The sequence below is a fragment of the Tachysurus vachellii genome, chromosome 3, assembly GCF_030014155.1.
Source record: "Tachysurus vachellii isolate PV-2020 chromosome 3, HZAU_Pvac_v1, whole genome shotgun sequence".
Lineage (NCBI taxonomy): Eukaryota > Metazoa > Chordata > Actinopteri > Siluriformes > Bagridae > Tachysurus > Tachysurus vachellii.
Window position 1 is genome coordinate 21,029,004 of NC_083462.1, and position 21,032 is coordinate 21,050,035.

At 37.1% G+C, this 21,032-nt stretch overlaps 3 protein-coding genes across 3 annotated transcripts; 2 read left to right on the plus strand and 1 right to left on the minus strand.

Moving 5' to 3' along the window:
- Positions 1–2,704: 2,704 nt before the first annotated feature.
- On the plus strand, positions 2,705–8,177 carry pbk (PDZ binding kinase). Its single transcript, XM_060866239.1, is given in 7 exon segments — positions 2,705–2,773; positions 2,900–2,973; positions 5,553–5,646; positions 5,733–5,872; positions 6,078–6,247; positions 6,785–7,169; positions 7,919–8,177. Coding segments are annotated over 6 exon segments (1,095 nt in total). The 5' UTR covers positions 2,705–2,773; positions 2,900–2,903; the 3' UTR covers positions 8,155–8,177.
- A 531-nt stretch (positions 8,178–8,708) lies between these two features.
- On the minus strand, positions 8,709–15,062 carry esco2 (establishment of sister chromatid cohesion N-acetyltransferase 2). Its single transcript, XM_060866238.1, has 11 exons — positions 14,881–15,062; positions 13,597–13,660; positions 12,608–13,454; positions 12,243–12,327; positions 12,120–12,156; positions 11,631–11,772; positions 11,418–11,549; positions 11,219–11,308; positions 10,985–11,128; positions 10,302–10,486; positions 8,709–9,354 (listed from the first exon to the last, which is right to left on the minus strand). Exons 2-11 carry the CDS (start codon positions 13,653–13,655, stop codon positions 9,222–9,224), a joined length of 1,854 nt encoding a protein of 617 aa, XP_060722221.1. The 5' UTR covers positions 13,656–13,660; positions 14,881–15,062; the 3' UTR covers positions 8,709–9,221.
- A 307-nt stretch (positions 15,063–15,369) lies between these two features.
- ccdc25 (coiled-coil domain containing 25) lies at positions 15,370–20,933 on the plus strand. Its single transcript, XM_060866240.1, has 9 exons — positions 15,370–15,534; positions 16,055–16,102; positions 16,190–16,229; positions 17,374–17,425; positions 17,510–17,585; positions 18,485–18,588; positions 18,780–18,982; positions 19,127–19,172; positions 19,940–20,933. Exons 1-9 carry the CDS (start codon positions 15,510–15,512, stop codon positions 19,967–19,969), a joined length of 624 nt encoding a protein of 207 aa, XP_060722223.1. The 5' UTR covers positions 15,370–15,509; the 3' UTR covers positions 19,970–20,933.
- The last annotated feature ends 99 nt before the right edge of the window (positions 20,934–21,032 follow it).

The following is a 21,032-nucleotide window of genomic DNA, read 5'->3' on the forward strand; positions in this document are numbered from 1 at the left end:
AAGCTCCTGCCTCAAGTGGAGGAGTTTAAGTATCTTGGGGTCTTGTTCACGAGTGAGGGAAGGATGGAGCGGGAGATCGACAGGCGGATCTTCTGCAGTGATGCGGTCGATATACCGATCTGTTGTGGTGAAGAAAGAGCTGAGCCGCAAGGCGAAGCTCTCTATTTACCAGTCGATCTACGTTCCTACCCTCACCTATGGTCATGAGCTTTGGGTCATGACCGAAAGGACAAGATCCCGCATACAGGCGGCCGAAATGAGTTTCCTCCGCAGGGTGGCTGGGCGCTCCCTTAGAGATAGGGTGAGGAGCTCGGTCACTCGGGAGGAGCTCAGAGTAGAGCCGCTGCTCCTCCACATCGAGAGGAGTCAGCTGAGGTGGCTCAGGCATCTGTTCTGGATGCCTCCTGGACGCCTCCCTGGGGAGGTGTCCCGGGCATGTCCAACCGGGAGGAGGCCCCGGGGAAGACCTAGGACACGCTGGAGGGACTATGTCTCTCGGCTGGCCTGGGAACGCCTCGGTATTCCCCCGGAGGAGCTGGAGGAAGTGTCTGGGGGGAGGGAAGTCTGGGTGTCCCTGCTCAGACTGCTGCCCCCGCGACCCGGAAATCATGTTATTTGTTATCTAGACGGGACCTACATATGGAAGAAGGATGATAAAGGGGTATCTCGCCATGAAAGGAGTGCATGCTGCAGAGACTCGAATTGGAACAGTGCTCAGAACTATGCATCAGTCTTACCATGAAGCAAGATGTCAGATATGTACAGTCTCAACATTAATATATTTTACATTATCAAAATTCCAATTTATGTTTAACTATGAGCTAATGTGTATTTTTATATGGTTGTTTAGCTGCAGTTACTTAGCTTGTCTAAAAAAACCTTACACAATTGTATAGTATAATCAAACCAAATACCCTAATTTTTATTTTATTTATTCATTATAATTATTTATATTAATTTATTTGACATGGACAACACAAATAGGCATCATTACATTTATAAAACCTGCAACCGATGCAGTGTATAAAGGACTAATGGGATTTTGTATATGAAATAGTTTCAGTACATTGTTTATCTATTTTTTTCATATAGTTGAACGAATCTGGCCTGAAGTCAACAGTCGTGTCAACTATCCACTGAAGACAGCTCTTCTGCAGTTCGTGGATCAAGAGGAAATATACATGAACGACAGCCTTGTGAGATACTGTGTGTCAAACCTGACTGGCCAGTTGTGCCAGATTGGTCTTACAAGGCTGGTGGAGTCATGGAATGCTCACCGAATTCCAGGTGAAATAAAAGTGTTGCAAAGATTACAATAATCACAATAAGCATTCATAAGTTAAGACCAACAGTCTGTTCTTTATTTTACAGGTAAAGGTGTACCAAATGACTTGGCCGGCTGTGGATGTCCCAAAAAAATCCCACAGGAGCTGCTGCCTCATTCAGTTGATGCAGCAGACCTTTACAGCCAACAGCTGGGATCCTCACTGACCACACGTTCAACTTTTGGAGTTGATCCATTTTCAACTGAACAGGACAAACTTAGAGTTGAGAATCAGTTTGCTGAGCAATAGTCAGACATTTCAGACTTGTTCTCTAGAGCAGTGAACAATGACTTGGCTCCGTACAAACTGACTTGGCTCCGTACAAACAGGCATTGCTCTGTCTTATAACCACAACTCAGCGCAATGTGTGAAAAGCAGATCGCTCTATTTGAACAGAATGTAAATTTGTAACAAGAACAATGAACACCAATCACATCAACCAGCCTAAACATGTAAATAAATTAACATTATAACTCAATTTTTGAATCAATCAAATACAAAGTCAACAAAGTCAAATACAACATGTCTATTTGTGAGTATAAAAGTGCAAAAACGGGGAGATATAGCAAGTACATACCTCGGTTATAGCTTTTGCCACCTCTAACTCCAAATGCGCGTCGGGGAGTCCCATCAAACTTAAGCCATTTTCAGCACAAAATCTCCTCACATTTCTTGCAGAACATCCTCTTGCTCCCCCACTTTCGTGTGATATCCGTGCAGAGATTTCTGCAGATGACAGGCCTTGTTTTGCCATATCTAATATCATAACTGAGTACGGTTCCAAAGACATTTTAGTCTGGGATAAAGCCACATTGGCACAATCTCAAATTTGGCGCTCTTGTCATATAAATGACCACATCCGGTCTCGGAATATAAAAAACGGGCCTTTTTTCGTTTCTGTTTTCTGGTGATTTTATTTTTTTGTTATTCGAAATATAAAATGAAAATCAAACCATTTTTAAAATTTTACTCATCCGTTTTTGAAAAAGAAAAACACGTTGTATTTCAATTGTAATTTTTGTATTTTAAAACGGAAATCAAATAGCCACTCTTTTTTTGTTTTTTATACCCGTTTCTAAATGGAAAGTCGAATGACCAAAAGATGCACGGACCCAATTTCAGGGGCAAAATTTAAATTTTCAACATTTAAGACAAGTTAAGACGCAATCAAAAGTTTATCGCTATAATTATTTTTATTCATTTTATTTTCCCCTATTCCTGTTTGTACAAATTTCAAGATCGTCGATTAGCTCCTTACAGCAGAGATTGGAATTACAACCAATCAGAACGCAGGACGCTTTATCGTAGTAGCCAATAACAACTCAGGAGGAGCAGCACTTATACCAAGTGGGGCGTGTTTTGAAAGACGGCGCGGATTTTCAAAATAAATTAATAAATAAATAAAAGGCTTGTTGTTTAGGAGGTGAGGTAGCTGATCATCTGCTTCGGTAATAAAATACAGTTAAATAAGACATATTTAACAGTATTTCTATAATCTACAGATACTCCTATTTATCAACAGACGTTCTGGGTTGCTGTTTTTTTTAGGTGTTTATTATTGTTTTATATTTCAGTAAAATGGAGGACGAGACCAAGTCACCGGATGCCTTTAAAACTCCGTGCAAACCGCTGAAGATAAAGAGTCCAGGCAAGACATCATGAATATAAAGTCTGATTTTTTTTTTTTTTTTTTTAAAGTTACATTTTACTACATAAAGATTGTAATTTTGTTTCAAAAATTACGGCTTATGTTGTTTTAGCAAGCTAACGCTAAAGCTAACGCTAAAGCTAACGCTAAAGCTAACGCTAAAGCTAACGCTAAAGCTAACGCTAAAGCTAACGCTAAAGCTAACACGACGAGCTCGTGACATTTACATTTACAGCATTTGGCAGATGCCCTTATCCAGAGCGACGTATATAAGTGCTTAAATCTCTAACATTGAATCGTTAATGCTGGCTCACTAGGTTACATACTTAAGATACCATGAGTTTAAAACATTTGTTCAGAGTTATAATGAAAAAGTGTCAAAGGTGTTTTTATTTATTTATTTATTTGTTTGTTTTGTTTGTTTATTTATTTATTTATTTTTTATTTAAAATGCAAAAGATAAGGAAAGAAGTGCTAGTGACATGTTAGCACGTTTGCTATCTACAATTTTATATTCACAAAGTAATGCAACATTAATAGCGTAATTTATTTTTTTACTGGTGTTTATTTTGTCAGCAACGTTCATTATATGTTATGTTATATAAATGTATCTAACCTAACTATTTTCACTTGTTAGTGTCCAAAAAAACAGTGTTTTACATGCACAGTGCCAAGAGAGACATTGTCTATAAGTGGGCTGACTTAAAGTCAGTAAAATAATAATAAAAACAATAATTTTATAGTGGTATCCAAAACATTCAATTTAATTCAAATATTATATTATAAAAAACATTTTAAAACGTCAATGAACATGTATAATAAGCATTAATAAATTGTAATAAATAGATATTTAAATTACATCAATAACACAGATAAACATAGAAATCTATATAAAATCATAGTTAAAAGGATAGTTCACCCAAAAAATAAAATTAATAAAGGTCAAATTATCGTTTCACTACGTTATACGGCATGTTTACCTATAATAACGAGGCAAAAAGCCAGCCAGCTTGCTTAAAGAGATGAGCATGACGGCAAAGGCAGCTACTTGTTGAACTTAACGGTTTGCCTTGATATTGTAAGATACAATCTTATCTGCAATGCACAGGGTTTAGTCTGCGTTGCAGTGGATTGTCTTGCGCTAAATTCCTGTCCTTAGATGAGCACCAGAACTAGCGGGGGTTAAGATTTTTTTTCTTTGAGCCACACGAAAATCACTTTAGATATCACGTGTTGATTCATGTTGAGACGTGTTGATTCGTTGCGACTCTTAATCTTGAGGAGAAATATGCCGCGAAGCTCTCCCGTGGAGTGAAGAAGAAGTGGAGTTATGAGGTTTCTCAGACAGTTAAAGTGTCCAATGTAGTTAAGAGATTTGCGCTCAAGCTATTTTCAAGGCTTTAGATTGGTTAATAACTTGTAAAAATAACAGACCCACATGGGGATTGAACAATAGCATCAATATGTTAAAAAAATATGAAATTGACAAAATTTGAACATACAAGGTTTCCGCCGGACAGCGACGATATAGAAACTCGAATTTTTGGTCCTGAATATGGGGTGAAGACTAGGGGGTGAATAATATATAGTCAGTCATCTATGAGTGTGCAAGTGCAAGGTTTGAGATCTAAAAAGGAGCTAAAACCAAATGACTAAAGTGCTGGGACTTGTGGTGCATTCGGGTGTGCGTGTAGAGAGAGAGAGACAGAGATAAGGGGGGGAGAGAGAGAGAGAGAGAGATGAAGCAAGTTTGAGAGATAGATAGATAGATCGATAGAGAGAGAGATAGATGGAGAGACAGAGAGAGGGAGAGAGAGAATTGCTACTTTGATGCTGTGAACAGACTTGTTGATTTGATGACACCTTGACACCCTGGGAGTTGAGTGGACAATCCTTGGTTTAGATATAATTTGAATTTCATTACTTGGTTAATTACAAATACAGTATTGTAGTCATTTTTGTTGTATTTTTACTTTAAGAGATTTGAGGGACGAGGGGTGTTATCAGACACCTCTTACCCTGAACAAACAAACTGAGTTTACAAACAGACTGTTTACATTTACTTATCCACTATACATCTTTGCACTACTGTATTCTTTATCTATAATCTATTGTAGTTCTGTATAGATTGTACTATTTAAACATGCTGTTACCTCTATACAGCTTTGAGGGTGATATGTACAGAAGGTGCAGTATACCTTCTGTACATATCACCCTCAAAGCTGCATATCTTTATTCATAATTTATTGTAATTATGCTACTTATGTACTTCTGGGTAGATGCTAACTGCAATTCATTGGCTTTGTACATGTACTTTGCACAGTGGCAATAACTATGAATCTAATAAAATAGATACTGTGTTCAGACAAAATCCAAATTTACTGACAACCTATCATTCTGACTACAAGGTATCCTTTTAGAGCACAAGGTGGTCTATAAATTAAGAAAGTGATTAGTTTTATGTGGTAAATCTGAGACAATTTTATAGGCTTCACAACATATACACTTGCCTGTGGATTAAACGGTTAGTCATATAATTATAAATGGTTTCTGGGTTTTGTTTTTTTTCCCCACTGTAGTGAGTGCATGTGGAACCCCGGTCACTATTCCAGCATCTCCGTTCATGAAGAAGCTCGGCTGTGGCACTGGTGTGAACGTCTACCTCATGAACAGGTATGATTGGTTGAAATCCGTTCTTTGATTAATTTCTGGATTGAAGGATCCCTGTTAACACTCGACTGGCTCAAAATTGCTTTCAGAAATGGAAAACAGACTCAGTCACCATGGGCCATTAAGAAGATCAACAGCAAGTGTGCAAAGACTCAGAAGAACGTGTACCAGAAGCGGCTATGTGAAGAAGCAAAGATCTTAAAGGATCTGCAGCACCCAAATATAGTTGGTAATTATATCTTTCAATCTCATCTGGACTGGATGAACCGGCAGCTGTGTTTCTATGGTGGAAATGAAGTCCTTTTCATTTCAGCTCATGCTGATCCTTTAACCCTGCTGTGGCTTTGTTTTGGATAAGTGCCTCTGCCAAACGATTTAATGAGCCATTTAGACTAAGAAATGTGTGGTTTTTTTTTTTTTTTGAATGGCTCAAGGTTTTAGAGCGTTCACCACAGCAAAGGATGGCTCAAAGTGTTTGGCGATGGAATACGGCGGGGAGCAGTCTCTCAATGATCTGATTGAAAAGAGGAGAGAGGAAGGTTTACAGGCCTTCCCAGTTGCCATTATTGAAAAAGTGGCTCTTGATGTAGCTCATGGTTTGCAGGTACTGCATACACAAACAGATCCTTCTTTCTTCCTGTTGTAGTCTTTCATCATCTACAAATTCACTGTTTTGACAAACCTGATTTTGTGTTATGTTTTTTATTTCCACGTTCTTAGAGATGTATTTATCTTTAGATTGTGTATAAGGCTTCATGAGCAGCCAATTTAGAAACCAACTAGTTGAATCACATTTTATTAATTTGAATCAACAAAAAATACAATCTTTAAATTTTTTATTTTACACAACCACACTATGCAACCAAATAAACTGGGACATTTTCTGTTTTGATTGTCCTCTTATTATTCTTTTAAATGAAATGTACACACAATTTAGATACAGTGTAAAGTAAAGGATCTCCACCACTGCCAGTTAATTATAATGTATTATACTTCTTACAAATCTGGCCATTTTATTAATAATATTTCTGTCAAAACATTCGTCCTAATTACAAGAATTAGTTTCATCAGTCATGTCAACTGCTGCTCATGTCTTGCCTTTTATTCCACTGTATAATAAACACTACAATTTTCGCTTCAGTATCTGCACAATGAGAAGAGGCTTCTGCATGGGGACATGAAATCCTGCAACATCGTCATTAAAGGCGACTTTGAGACCATCAAAATCTGTGATGTCGGCGTTTCCCTCAAGTTAGATGAAAATATGCAAGGCAAGTAAGCCCTAAGCGCAAGTAAATTAAAATGGGTATAGAAATTGTTCATAATCATGTTCATCATTTATGTAGTGAGTGACCGAAAGGCTCACTACATCGGCACCGAGCCTTGGAAGCCAAAAGAGGCGCTGGAGGATGGACTAATCACAGACAAAGCAGACATCTTTGCATATGGACTCACCCTGTGGGAGATGATGACTCTCTCTGTGCCTCATCTGGAGATGCTGAACAGCGAGGGTGACTGCGATGATGGTTAGATATATTTATTTATATTTACTGAACATTTACTACTAACACTCAGTAGTAATATGTTCTTAGCCAGTAGACATCTAAAGAGTTATGTCCCCCCCCCCCCTCCTTTTTTTTTTTTTTTAAGCTAAACACTGAACCTCAGATGGAGACCTGGTATAATTATATATCCCATAGGTGCTTATTTTAGTGACTTTACTCCAGACATTAAACACATGTCTCTCAAAATGAGTCACATTGTGCAATATACATGATTTTGTTTTAATTTCTGGAACTTTCTTTCACCCCAAACTCAAATAAGAGCCTTCATTTATAATGTTGAAGGGAAATAATGTTCTTCATTAAAATTTCTCAGTTTTGTCAGTGTTGCGTATGTAGTTGCGTGTTCCTGATTCTGAAATCTGCTGGGTAAAAACTGTTCCACTGTCAACTAGGTGGCTCTTGGTCGATTTATGTAGTGCAGCAGTCTGTAGGATTTGGGAGTTTGCACTACAGCAAGTGGAACATAATGAAAAACAAAACATACTGGGAAATGAACAAACTTGTTTTGCTGATGTCAGTGTTTCTGGTTGATGAACTTGTTTATATCATTACAGAGTACTGATCCTTTACTGTGTGCTGAAAGCGTTTTAGCATTATTTATTTATTTGAATCAGGTTTGTGAATAACAATGCAGTATTAATCCAATACCAGGATTAGGAATTGTTGATTATATAGATTTCTCTTTATTTTCTCCATTTGAACTATTTTAGACGACTCATTTGATGAGGACGACTTTGACGAGGAAGCCTATTACGAGAAACTGGGAACCCGTCCTCCGCTGGACGCAGCCACTCTGGGTGGTGCCTACCAGAGAATGGTAGAACTTTTCTGTCTCTGTACTGAGGAAGATCCTAACAAAAGACCATCAGCTGCACACATCGTTCAGGCTCTGGAGTCCAACAGCCAGCTGGATGATAAACATAGTGAGGTGATAGTTATAGATTAAAGTCTGCTCGTCAGTTTTCTCTACTCTGTCCGTCCTTGTTTTTGTTAATTTTTTCCTGTCTTTCATTTAAAACTCTCCATAATTATACAGAACTTAGTCTATAGCTATAACCTGCAACTTTTATTATAACTGATCTTACTGTAAGTAGATGTAGACTTTTCATTTATTAAAGAGTTTATAATTAAATAATGTAATCTGTCTTAATTCTGATGTGATGCTAAAACTTTCTATTAAGTAAATTTTCATTGTTACATTTTACATATTTACAAATGTAGTATCTTGCACTCTATCTAGCTTTCCAACAATTGTCCTTTAGGTTTTTTGCCAGAAGTTATGAAGTTTCCTTGTGAAACTCCTTTAAGAAAGCTAAGACACTTAACTAACCGTAGAACCCATGAGGAATGCTGTTTTAGGCCTGTGCTTTTTCTGTTGACTTTCAGGAACTGTTTGATGTTGTTAGGTATGTTGAGGATATTTACCAATTACCCACACAGTGCTTGTGTTTACACAGGGTTTCATGACTTTATATGAATGAATATAGGACCAAACAGACATGCTTTGCAGCAACATTTATTTAAAATATTTACAGAAAGACTGCACAGAAAGCATTTATACCAGCAGATTGTTCTAACATGGTGTCTGTGTAAATTCTTTGAATACTCCAAATAAATGCAACAAGAGCTAAAACTTGCCAAAGTAACAAATTTGGAAGTGAATTCACATTAAAAAAAATGAACTGGGGAAGTTACCAGATTAAAACACAATATAGGCACTGAGCTGAGATGGTTCATTGTTCTTCTTGCTTGGCACAGGAGAACGGCTAAAGCTGAAATGTGCATGTTTAAATAATTGCATGTACACTTCATTCTACTTATGTTATAGATTTATAAAAATTGTTTTACACTTGGATTACTGAGTCAAACCTCTTTCACAGCATGTCATTCATCTTTTCTGACCAATTGTTCCATTAAAATAGCTCAGTTAGAACAGAACTGTTAAACATAGCAGCAAATTATTTCTCAGACAAAAAATAAGACAGTGAGAACTTTTAAACCACTTTACAATAATTAGCCAATAAAGTTATAGACCAGAAACGTGGGAGTACCACAGTACTTTGTTGCAAAAAGCTTGCCATCAGGAGTGGGGTCAGAGAAGGCGATTTCAACTTTGGTCAGTGGGCTTCCATACATGAACGATCCCCTGCAAAAAAATAGAAATAAGAGGTTAATAAAGTCTCTAATTGTTCACATACACATTAGATCGGTCTACATCAGGCCTGGCCAACCTGTGGCTCTTTGGTTCATATAGAAGTTTGTATTTGTGTTTTTTAATGTGCGCGTTTGCTGCACTTGAGTTCAATTTTTGGTATTTTTGTCAAACTTGCATGCGAGTGGGATGAAAATACCTCAAAGTTTCCCAGTATGAGCAAGATCATTTTGTTTGTCAAGTTCGCTCTCAAAATGGCAGGGAAGAAAAATGCACAGCAAAACAAAAATATGAAGATGAACACAGGACGTTTTTAACAAGAGTGAATGTGGCAAGCCATTCTGCCTTATATGTCAGGTGTCATTAGCGCATTTCAAAGCTTCAGCGCCACTTCAGCTCACTCCATGCTAACATCGACAAGGAATTTCCAAAAGGGACTGAACTGCCAGATTTGAAGAGGATTGTTTGAGGCAAGGAATGCCAGAAGTCCCACTAAGTAACATGCATAGTAAAAGAAAAATGCTATTGTAAATTATTATATTTTTGTTTGTGGACTTGGTTGAACTGAGAGTTTGTCTGTGTTCATTGTTGAAAATGACTGGCCTGTGGTCTTAGCAATGTAGGAGTCAATTTCTGTCATTATCATGTTGGTGTGTGACATTTACAGTAAACCTGGCTGAGCAAAGGTGTGTGTGTGTAAGGAAGGGATAGGGTGATGTTCGTGTGTGCCCATGTGTATGATGTGGCTATTGGTCTCTGACTGGTTGGCCACCCCTGGTCTACATGTTCAAATTAATAGACAACTTGCACGTTATTTATTGGTCCAGCAGCATTCCACAACAGTAAATTTGGTGCTTGATAATGTATAACATTAATGTACTTGCCACAGTTGCAGCAGAATAAGAATACTATCAGCAAGTTGCATAAGTGTGAAAGTGTACCTGACGGTGTCTAGAAGACGTGTGGCGATGCCTTTTCTCCTCATCAGGCTAAACACCCAGATGCGACTCACTCCACAAATAGCTTTCTCTGGCACAGTAGAGCAGCACCAGGCTCTGTGGTGCTCCATGAAGTCCTCCTTGGTCATGTCCTTCATCTTCTCCGGTTGCTCCAGCACTCTGAAAGCCTGCAATCCAAACAATGTTCAAGAAGAGCCACAGAGATCCCTCTGAAAGCATTGATTCACTTTAATCATGAAGCTGGTTGCCGGATCATTAAAATCACAGATAAGGTGTTCAATTTGATCTCTGCTCTTTTCTTTTTTAAATCAGCTTGTGGAAAGTTTACTGTGAGATCTAGTAATACCCAAAGCAAAGCTGCTAAACATGTATATAATTAAACACTCAATTACTCACCACAATAAATTAGCAATAATATGTTTACAAGAACAGGATGTAGCATTATGAAGTTTTAGCAGTTAAGCTGAAGCAGTACATTAGTTTGGTCTTTGTGTCATTTGAGCTAGACATAGATTAATTATACAGAATTTACCCATGATTGATGGAAGAATATGTATGACTCTGTATAAATATGTAAGAAATTACCAAAAGTGGTAACATGAAGCTAGTACATATAATCACTGACAGGTCCTTATTAGAAGTGAGCACCACAAAAACATACACACCTGTCTTACAGGCTCCGCCACCAGGCAGCCCACCACCATCTTGTCACTGTTGATGAACAGGTAGGTTTTGGCAGCACTGGGGCTGCTGAGGTTGACTTGCTGAAATCCCAGCTCACTGTCTGCAATACGTCTTACATCTTCTGCCTGAAATCAGACATCACAGATTACTGTTACCACTGTTTCCTATCAGCAGGACGTGTGTCAAATGTAACCACTTTAATAACAAAGACTTACCTTTTTAGTTGCATACTTCGGGTCATCAGGAAGAACAAGGATGATTTTGCCATCCCAGAATTCTGCCACAACCCTTTCTTTCTTCCAGCCCTTCATGAAATGACAAAAGTGAGTTCTTGGCAAAAAAAAAAAAATACATACGTGTTTGTATATTTTATAGGTGTTGATTTTATTTTTCTGAGTCTCAGTGCTTCCTTACCACAAACTTGATGGTGTCAAGGAAACGCTGGTGGAACTGTGTGTGCTGGAAGTTGTCCTCGGGACTGTCTACACTGTAAAGCATGCCACACGAATGACATGTAGTTGCACCAAACTGCTTCTGGCCAGCATCCTGTACAGAAGGGGAAGATCTTTCAGCTTACCCAGCAAACATCCTCTGATATTTTTCATTTACTTAGTCATTTCTACTCACAATGACAAGCTGCTGGTCATCATTCTGCTTCTTCACCTCCTTCTTCCTTCTGGAGCTCCTCTCCTTAACCAAGAGAGACGGTGTGCCAGCAGATGGAGTGCTGCAGTTCAGAGGGGAGGAGAGACTGTGCTTTTTCTGAGCCCTACAACAGAAAATACAAAATATGAAGATAAATTAATCATAATCGGCTAAATGTAGCATTTCTGTCAGACATTTAATGTCATCTTGTAATGATGAGCAATAGTACAGTGTACTTTTTGTATGTTTAATCTTTGAGTTAAAACTAAATGGTGAAATCTGTTCGGGTGGTTTGTATCATTATATTGCTATAGAAACTATATGAGAACATGAGCAACTGCAAATCTCAGATTCATTTTCTAGTTTTTTCATAATTTGTGTCATTTCTACATGCCTTGAATTTTAAGAATATTTGGTTGCTGACATGTACATTATGCTCTCATACACACTTTCTGCTAAATCTTATTTTACCTTCTGGAGCCAAAGATGGGGTACATGGCTGATGATTCTGAGAAGACAAAACACAAAGTGTCATTACTTGTAAGATTAAAACCTTTTTTTTTGTTTATTTGTTTCAAAGCAGGTCTAACTTACCATTATCTGAACAGCCACTATTATTTGAAGTGCTGAGTTCACTGATGTCCAGCACCGTTTCTGAACCAGGATTGGCAGGTGTTTCCTACAACGTTTAAACATCAGCCATGTTTGATTATTAAGCTCAGTTAAGCGAGCTGAAATCATCCAGTTTGCAATGTGTCATTTTTCTTATTAATAGTTTTATAAAATAAACTATTAATGAAGAAATCAAAGCATGTCGAGTTTAACCTGTGCCAGATTTGAACCAACATCCTTTTGTCAATTTTTATACACTGGTCTCACAGCTCCGATACAAAACTAACTTTTGTACATTTTGTTCATTCCCCAAATGTACTCAGACTTTGAGATGTAGTGAGCCTTACCTGCTGATCTGTAGTTGAGATCAAGGATTTGACTGGTGAATGAGGTTTCCTGGTAACTGCCTTATTAACCTCAGTCGCCTGTGAGAGGCACTGAGAGCTCAAGGGCCGAGGCTGTGGCGTCTGTTCTGCACCCTGAGGTTGAGGATTTGGTTTAGGTTTGTTAATAAAAACAGCCTTGCGCACTGGAGAGTGATCTCTCTGTACTGGTGCTGTGCCTTTCCCCACTTCAGGTTTCTGAGAGGTGTCTTGTTTGGGCTTCGGTTTCGGAGTGTGAGGCTTGTACATGGACGCTGACTTTTTCCCGGTGCTGAAGAAAGCAGCGCCGATGACGATCCTGGGTTTGTTTTTGGATTTCAAACTACTGAATGTAATAGAGCTCTGCTTTTTTACTTCTACTTTGTTTGAGGATGAATCTGCTTTTGTCTTCCAGTTGGGTTTAGGTGTAAAGTAGCCCTTTAGGTTGGATTTCTGTGATCTCGCTTTCTCCCTCTTTTTAGGCTTTTTGGTTTTGACGTTTTCTACAGACGACACAGGAGGGCTCAGCTCACCTTCGTTTGAGGGAGGCGACTTGGTTTCCTTGAGCACTTTCCTCTCGAGAGGTGTGAGGTAAAGGGGTTTCTGTTTGCTGTAAAACGACCCTGCACCGAGCGTGGTTTTCAATGGTGACGCTCTTTTAGGAGGAGACTCCAACTTGGAAGTGCACAGCATCTTCCTGGGTGTTCTGGGAGAGCACGACGAGGAACGCAGCCTTTCAGGGGAATTCAGCAGGGACGGGCAGTTCTCCTTCAGCCTAATGGATGTTCTCTTTGAGGAAGTCTCCTGTCTCAGGGCTTTCTTTGGAGGATTACTATAAGGGATATTATACAGTGTTAAAAAAAAATGTTTCTACACAAATTGTCAGAAACATTAGGAACCAATTAGATTAAAAAACTATATACACAATTTTTAATATTATTTAAAACACATTTTTATGTAAAAATAGGACGCACCTTTCAGCATTCGGAGAGCACTGTTTTCTTTTCTTTGCTGTGCTTTTTGACATTTTCATCTCACCTAAAGTATAGGGGGGAAAAAATAAACTTTGACTAATACAAAGAGCACAGGGATAGAACAAAATGAGTCACAACACGAATTAGCCACAAGATATCTAATTTTCTACTTTAACAGCAATGTTGAAATGTACTGCTAGAACAGACAACACAAACGTTTACACTAGTGATCTTTTTTTTAGTATCTGTTTTTCAGATATCAACAATAAAAGTTGAGAAGTAGATTTAAAAAGAAACTCAAAGATCTCTGCGATGTCCTTAATCTCAACATCTTTGCCAAGTCACTACACTACAGGTCTGCTGTGAAATCTAAATTTTACTGGTCTACTGTGGAAATTAAATGCTTTTTTTTTGTTGTTGTTTTTGTTTTGGAAAAGCTCCTTAGACTTTTATAGATATCATACAGGTCAAAAGATGTGTTGTTCAGGGATTTCACAAGGGACCACATAGCTGTGTGTAATGTAGAGTCAAAGAAATTAAGATTTGTGCATCTTATCTAAGGAAAGAATAAGAAAAAAGGGGAAATTTATGGTATGACATTAATTTAAACAAGAAATTGTGTCCTATTTGGCTCATGAGCCATCCTTGTTTTTGTCATATGAACAAATCTAAGCTTAAAAAAAAAGCTGTTAATATAAAATTTAAAGAAAGATAAAGAAAAAGAACAGTAAAGTCTCCTCCACAATCCTGAATTTTAAGCGTCTAGTCAGAGGTTAAGAGTGTTGATTTAACTGGAATTTAATATTTAATAATTACTTAGATTATTATTATTATTAAGGACATTTCTTACATCAGGTCCTGATAAATAAACAAATAAATAAATACAGTATGTTCAGCGACCTGTTTACTTCCACTGCAGATGAACCGAAGACAAAAACTGACTGTTGACGTCTTCTATAGGTGTTTAAGCTATATATTTACAAATATTGTACAGCAAGTATTGTGTATATATATATATATATATATATATATATATATATATATATATATATATATTATTATACCATTGTACAAACGTACAACACTGAAAAAAGATATTTATCTCCACAGGCGTCCGTTAAACTCTGAGGTAAAATGTTCAGCTGTAGCTACTAGCTAAGTAGCAAACATTGCGCGCGCGCGCAAATAACAACACCAATAAGCTAACAAACACACCGATGTGAAGCAGAATAAAAGTTTGTGTGCGTGGGAGAGATGATAATATTATAAATAGGAAACACTTACTGTACTGATTCACTTGGTAAACTCGGTTCGTTAGAGAAAAAACAAACCGCCTGTATGACAGACTCGCTGCTTTCTCACATGCGCGCGCTCGGACTATTCTGGCTTTTGAACCGCGCGCCAAACTCGGCTTTTGCGCCAGCGCGCGTGTGCATCTAGGACTTCCGGTTTGCTCATTTAAGTATAAAAGTCCTCAGTAAACGTGGAATACAACATAAATATGAATAAAAAGGTAAACTACACCATTCCAAACCTACAAAAAATAAATAAATGAAATAAAAATGGCAAAAACGATTAAATATATGTAACAAGAGAAAGTTAGCCATTAGTCTTTAAATGTGCAGTGTAATTAAACGTGACTTCGTGACTTTACGCGATATTACGCGATTCGTTTGGGAGTTCTTTGAATTCAAGAAATTTCTCATTTTAAAGAAAAATAATAAAAATATAAATAAATAAATATGGCTGTGCAGTGTCGGAAATGACCTTATGTTTAATTCACATCCGGTGTCAGATTTGTCAGTGCTCCTAGCACGCTAGTTACTAGGTAATGCCGAAAGCGTGCGTTTACTATTTACTTTCACAGCTGTCTCTTTTTTAATCCGTGCTGTACTTTCTTCAATCGCGGAAACATGGTTTTCTACTTCACCAGCGCCAGTAAGTGCTGTTTTATGTCTGGACAGAAGCATTGGTGCGATCTGATAAAGACAATATTATTTATGCACCCGTATTCCTCTTAGTCCCGCATCCTTTGCTACGATTGGCTAATTCTCTCCGGTTCCGTGCTGCCAATGGCTAATAAAACTGTCTCGTTGACGCGCAGCTCAGAGGTATCAATTAATAACCAATCAGAACGGAGGAGGCGGGTTTTAGTGGCATATGAACAGGAAGAAATTTCGTATATTAGAAACATCATTACGTATTATTATTAACTAAAATAACAGGATAATTAAGATGGAAGATGTGTTCAATGACATTCATACGCTGTAGTTTTAGCTCATTTTTAGTTTAAAAATAAACCTCTCTTATATATTAAGTGATAAATAATGTTCATGGTGTGCTGTTATAGGAAATTAAGCAATAGGTTCAATTGTGTTATAGTGAACATTCAACTGTCTAAAGAAGTAGGATTTGTGGATTATGCTGGAAATGTTTTTTTTTTCCATCTTGTTTTCAGTTGTCACACCACCCTATACCATCTACATGGGGAAAGACAAATATGAAAGTTAGTGTTTGTTCTCTTACATGAACTTTTATGCTCCTCTTCTTTGATGGTTGTGCTTTAGTGATAACGATTTACTTTTCTCAACAGATGAAGATCTCATAAAATACGGCTGGCCTGAGGACATTTGGTAAGGAAACCGCAGTCTTAGAGTAGTAGAATTAAGAGCAAATACACTTACATAGCACACAGATTGATAAAATAGATTGAGCTCTATAATTATTGGCACCCCAATTCTTTTTTCACCACTCAAACAAGACCCTACATTTGCCATTTTGAATTGAGAATAGCAAAATTTCTATTACACACAAACATAATTGAAAAGTTTTCAGAAGACTGTTGCACAAAGATCCAGGAGGCTAAAATCTTCAACAAGAGAATGAGTCCAAACATACAACCAAATCAACAAAGCAGTAGTTACTGAAACACAGTGTTAATGGTTCTTGCAATGATAATCTCAGTCTCTGAATTTGAGTCGGATGAAAAATTAAAGAGGGAGATGACTTTTTCAAGATTCTTCATGTCTCAAGTTTGATAGACCCATAAGGGAAATATTAGGGGTACCAAGCATTAAATCTAAAACCTTAGTTTTCCAGTGTAAAGGATAAAGATTGTATTTATTCTGTGATCCCATTCATTTAAAGGTGGGGTGCACGGTGTTTGAAAAATGCTTCAGAAAACTGAGTCGGGCAGACTAACAAAACAAACGTGTAGCCAATGAGCAGGTGTGGGGTGTGTCTTCTCAATATGCAGTAGAGAGAGTGTTCAGTGCGCATGTCTGACATTAGCCAAAAGCAATTGAAACATTGACATGGCGGATACCTGCAGTTACCTCTGCCTCGGGTTCTAGGTGTTGAACGTCGTCTTCCGCGTGAAACAGAGCTAAACCTCTTACGGTACAACACACAGTACTACAAAAACACATTTGACTTGTATTACCATAGTATTACTCATTGTATTGCATAGTATTGTACTCATGTATGTGTGGGGCGGAGCTATCAAAACAGGGGTGACACCCATTTGGGTTAGAGGCGTGTTTGTTTTGGTGATTTCAAATGTCAACATTGGCTTTTAAACATCGTGCACCCCACCTTTAAACTCAACCTAAGCTAATTGCATGTGTTGATGTGTGTATTGTTTTTTTGTAATAATTTTGGATTTGACCCTAAATGGACTCAAGGCTGCCTATAAGTTTAAGTCACAATTGATGGTAATAAGGTTTAAACAAAAATCTGTGTTTTTGTAAACAACAATCCTATATTTTTGTGGTTCAGGTTTCACGTGGATAAACTATCCTCTGCACACGTTTACCTGAGAATGCCTAAGGTACATTTTTTTATTTAGGTGGCTATAAACAAAGCTCTGTATTTCTTGTTATTATAGTAAACATTTTTAACTTTTGCATGAAAGGGGAAAACGATAGATGACATACCCAAAGAGGTCCTGATCGATTGTGCACAGCTCGTAAAGAACAACAGCATTCAAGGTAAATCTTATTATAATTTTTATTTAGCAGAATAAACATTGAGTTACGTTTATCACGTGTTTCTATTTTTACGGATTGGTTCAAATACTACTATTGTATTATTATTATTATCAAATGTTTTGTTTCAATATGCACGATTATGCAGCCGAAAATGATAAAATATTTCTTGGGACACAAAGTTTCAGTAGCACTGATTTTCTTCATTTTCACATGACCAAGTATTTTCACAGCAATTCTGATTTTCAACGACACCCACAAAATTACACAAAAGACAAAGCTCACAGAGCAAAAAATGTCAAAATAGCGACTAAGAGTGAAACAGCCCCTAAAGATAACATGCGCTAAATCTTCCAGTAATGCAGCTCTGCCACTGCAGCGTGTCAGGGTGCCAATTCTTTTGTCCCCATTGAATGTCCAGTCTATTTGTTTTGGTTTTAAATATCAAATTCAAGTTTTATTTGTCTCATAGAGTAAAGAGTATAGCAAAAATAAATAAATAACTAATAATTTGCCTTGCTGTTCCAATATTTTTGGAGTTGGCTGTTTTCTTGTTGTCTATTATTTGTTTTGGTTTTAATTATAGTTAAAATTTTTATTATAGTTTTTTTATTTATAATAATAATTTTATAATTATAATTTTATAGAGAGAGAGCATTATCTGTATATAAAAATTCAAGTAAATCATTTACAGTGATACATTTTTAAGCCAAACTCAGTAGGGTTGTCATTAATATCATGTTTCCTTGTGGTTTATGAATTACGAATGATGTCTACATACATATAACATACAGTATAAGGTGAGCCGTTTTGCTCAAGGGTCTGTGACCTTGTGATATTCCTGGTATTTAAATTCACAATATTTTTATTACTAGAGTTTGCTGTTGTCTTCTCACTGACAGGCTGCAAAATGAACAACATCAACGTTGTTTACACATCATGGGGCAACCTGAAGAAAACTGGAGACATGGACGTGGGTCAGATTGGCTTTCATCGCCAGAAAGAGGTAAAGAGAACATGATGGAAAAGGGATCAGTTACCTCAAAAGAAGCTGACTGGTCAAGACATGACTTTTAATTATACACTGAAACTGTTTAGTTATTACAGCAAACCGATAAAAGTGAAATCGTTCAGTATCTGCCTCTGTAATAACACAAGTGATATTATGTATGTTGAACATGTTTGTGCCATTAACAGGTGAAAACTGTGGCTGTGGAAAAGAAAATCAACGAAATCATCAATCGGCTCGAGAAGACAAAAGAAGAGAAGTACCCCGATCTCGCAGCAGAGAAAGAGTCTCGAGACAGAGAGGACCGGAACGAGAAAAAGGCTCAAATTCAAGACATAAAGAGACGAGAAAAGGAAGACATGAAGAGGAAAAAGGAGCAGGAGGAGTTAAGGTATCGCAAGGAATTTAGCATCAAAATGTTAAAGTAGTCAGTAAATCCTGAAGCCTGAAGTTAATATAAATCAGAGGATTTAGATTGAGTTCTATTTTAATGATGTGTAATTAAATGTGCAGCTTAAATTTGTTTCTTTAACAGGAATTATTCAGCACTTATGAAGAGTGAAAACATGACCACAAATGAGGTAGAACTTTCATTTTTCTCTCTAGTTTGTGCTCTTTTTTTTTTTTGGTAATCTTTGTTATCCAGATTAAAGAATATTAGTGCACATCTAAAACTCACTTGGGTTGATGTGAAAATTTTCAGTACTGGTATGATTGCTGTCAAAATATGTTTAATATGCAGAAACGTTACCAAATTACATTATAGCATACTTTAAGTGAGGACTAAGCAACAGTGTCTGTGCTGTTGTAGGAGAATAATCAAGGCTCACACTGGAGACTCCTTCCAAAATGTCAAATAAAATATCTCTTTTAAAAACCTTATCTTCCTTATTCACAATAACACACATCGAAAATCGATTCATGGGGAACTGTGTATGTTGTAACTATAGGAACATATTTTAAGTCTGTGAGCTGCATTTCTAGTACATTAATCAATATCTTTTGACCAATCATTAACATTCCTGTGGATTATAATCTTTTAAATAAGCTGTTAAATAAATATGCCGCTCATGCTTATAAATATAAAGTCATGTCCAAAAGTATTGGAACCACAAGGCAAATATACATATAAAAAGGAAAGACTTGGCCTTGATGTTCCAATATTTTTGGAGTTAATGGTTCTCTCTGTTGTCTAATTATTTGTTGGTAGCCTAATAAATGCAGGTCCTACATAGTTTTATTAATGATCATTTTGAGTCCTGACAGTGTGGTGTGACTTAAACTGGTGTGCATAATACGCAAGCTTTATATGCAACATCTAACCTTTTACGATCTGCCTTTTTTACAGGATGGTAACGATTCTGATGATTTTATGTAACTGGAAACATAAAGATCTGCAGAGCAGACCTGACATCTTAAACCATATGCATGCTCCGAGGAAGGCCACAGGGTTTGCTGTTATGGAGGAACTTGCTTTCTGTGCATCTTAAACACTACCTGTGCCAAGAAAACATTTTGCTTGGAACAAATCATCTTGGAGCAAATTTACCAATGGCTTCTTAAAAACACCAAACAAGAAAAAGCAACGTCTGGTGTTGCAGTGCTGTTCATGAATCAAGAAACTTTTTTTTTTCTCAGTATCTTTGCTGATTTTTCTACAGTGCAAATTGTCATTTTCATTTTTTGTTTCAGTGGAATGGAATTGCACGGTTTTATTATACCTTAACTGATCCTGCAGCAGTGATAAATTTCTTATCAGTTTTTTTCCATAACAGGGCTTGGATGCTGGTCTGTCATGGATTGTATAGATTTATGTGCTTTAACTCTTGACTCAAGACTCTTATTTTCTTGAAACGTGAAGAGTGCCAGATGCTAATTCAAGCCTACTGACAGTGTTATATATGTATGCCAGCCCTGATTCATTTCTAGTTTTTTTTTTTTTGATTGCAATAAATCTTAAACCACATACCTTTCCTTCTTCAGTGGTTGATTAGAAATGTTATAGGTAACAGATTGGTTATCTTTGAAGCAGTTTGTTTTATAGCTACTGCACTTGATGAGTAAAAAGCAGTCAGACGCTAAAGTCTGTCCACTTTTAAGAAAGCACTTGTCAGGGTTCACGTACCTGGAGTTTTGTTTGTAACATCCTGTTGTTCCATAGCTTTTTGTTCTTTGTTAATAATATATCTATTACATCAATAACATGTACAGGTTATAGATTGTTAGATTATAGATAATGTATCCAAATCAGACATGTACATGGAATTTGTCTTTAGACTTTACTGTACTGAGACAGGAAAAAATAAACAATTTGCCTTGAAGGTACACTTTCAGACATAAAACGATGACACGATTTCCCTTTTTGCTGCAAGGAACAGTTTTGTACTTTAAAACGAATATTTTACCTGGGAAGGCGGATGCAGCGTACCATTAAAAGCTTT

Coding starts and splice junctions, on each gene's coding strand:
- esco2 (XM_060866238.1), bottom strand. CDS start 13,655: ATGAAAATGTCAAAAAGCACAGCAAAGAAAAGAAAACAGTGCTCTCCG. Junction 13,455..13,596: donor TGCTCTCCGAATGCTGAAAG/GTGCGTCCTATT, acceptor TATCCCTTATAG/TAATCCTCCAAAGAAAGCCC. Junction 10,487..10,984: donor TGGCGGAGCCTGTAAGACAG/GTGTGTATGTTT, acceptor TTTGGATTGCAG/GCTTTCAGAGTGCTGGAGCA.
- ccdc25 (XM_060866240.1), top strand. CDS start 15,510: ATGGTTTTCTACTTCACCAGCGCCA. Junction 17,426..17,509: donor TTTACCTGAGAATGCCTAAG/GTACATTTTTTT, acceptor TTTGCATGAAAG/GGGAAAACGATAGATGACAT. Junction 17,586..18,484: donor AAAGAACAACAGCATTCAAG/GTAAATCTTATT, acceptor TCTCACTGACAG/GCTGCAAAATGAACAACATC.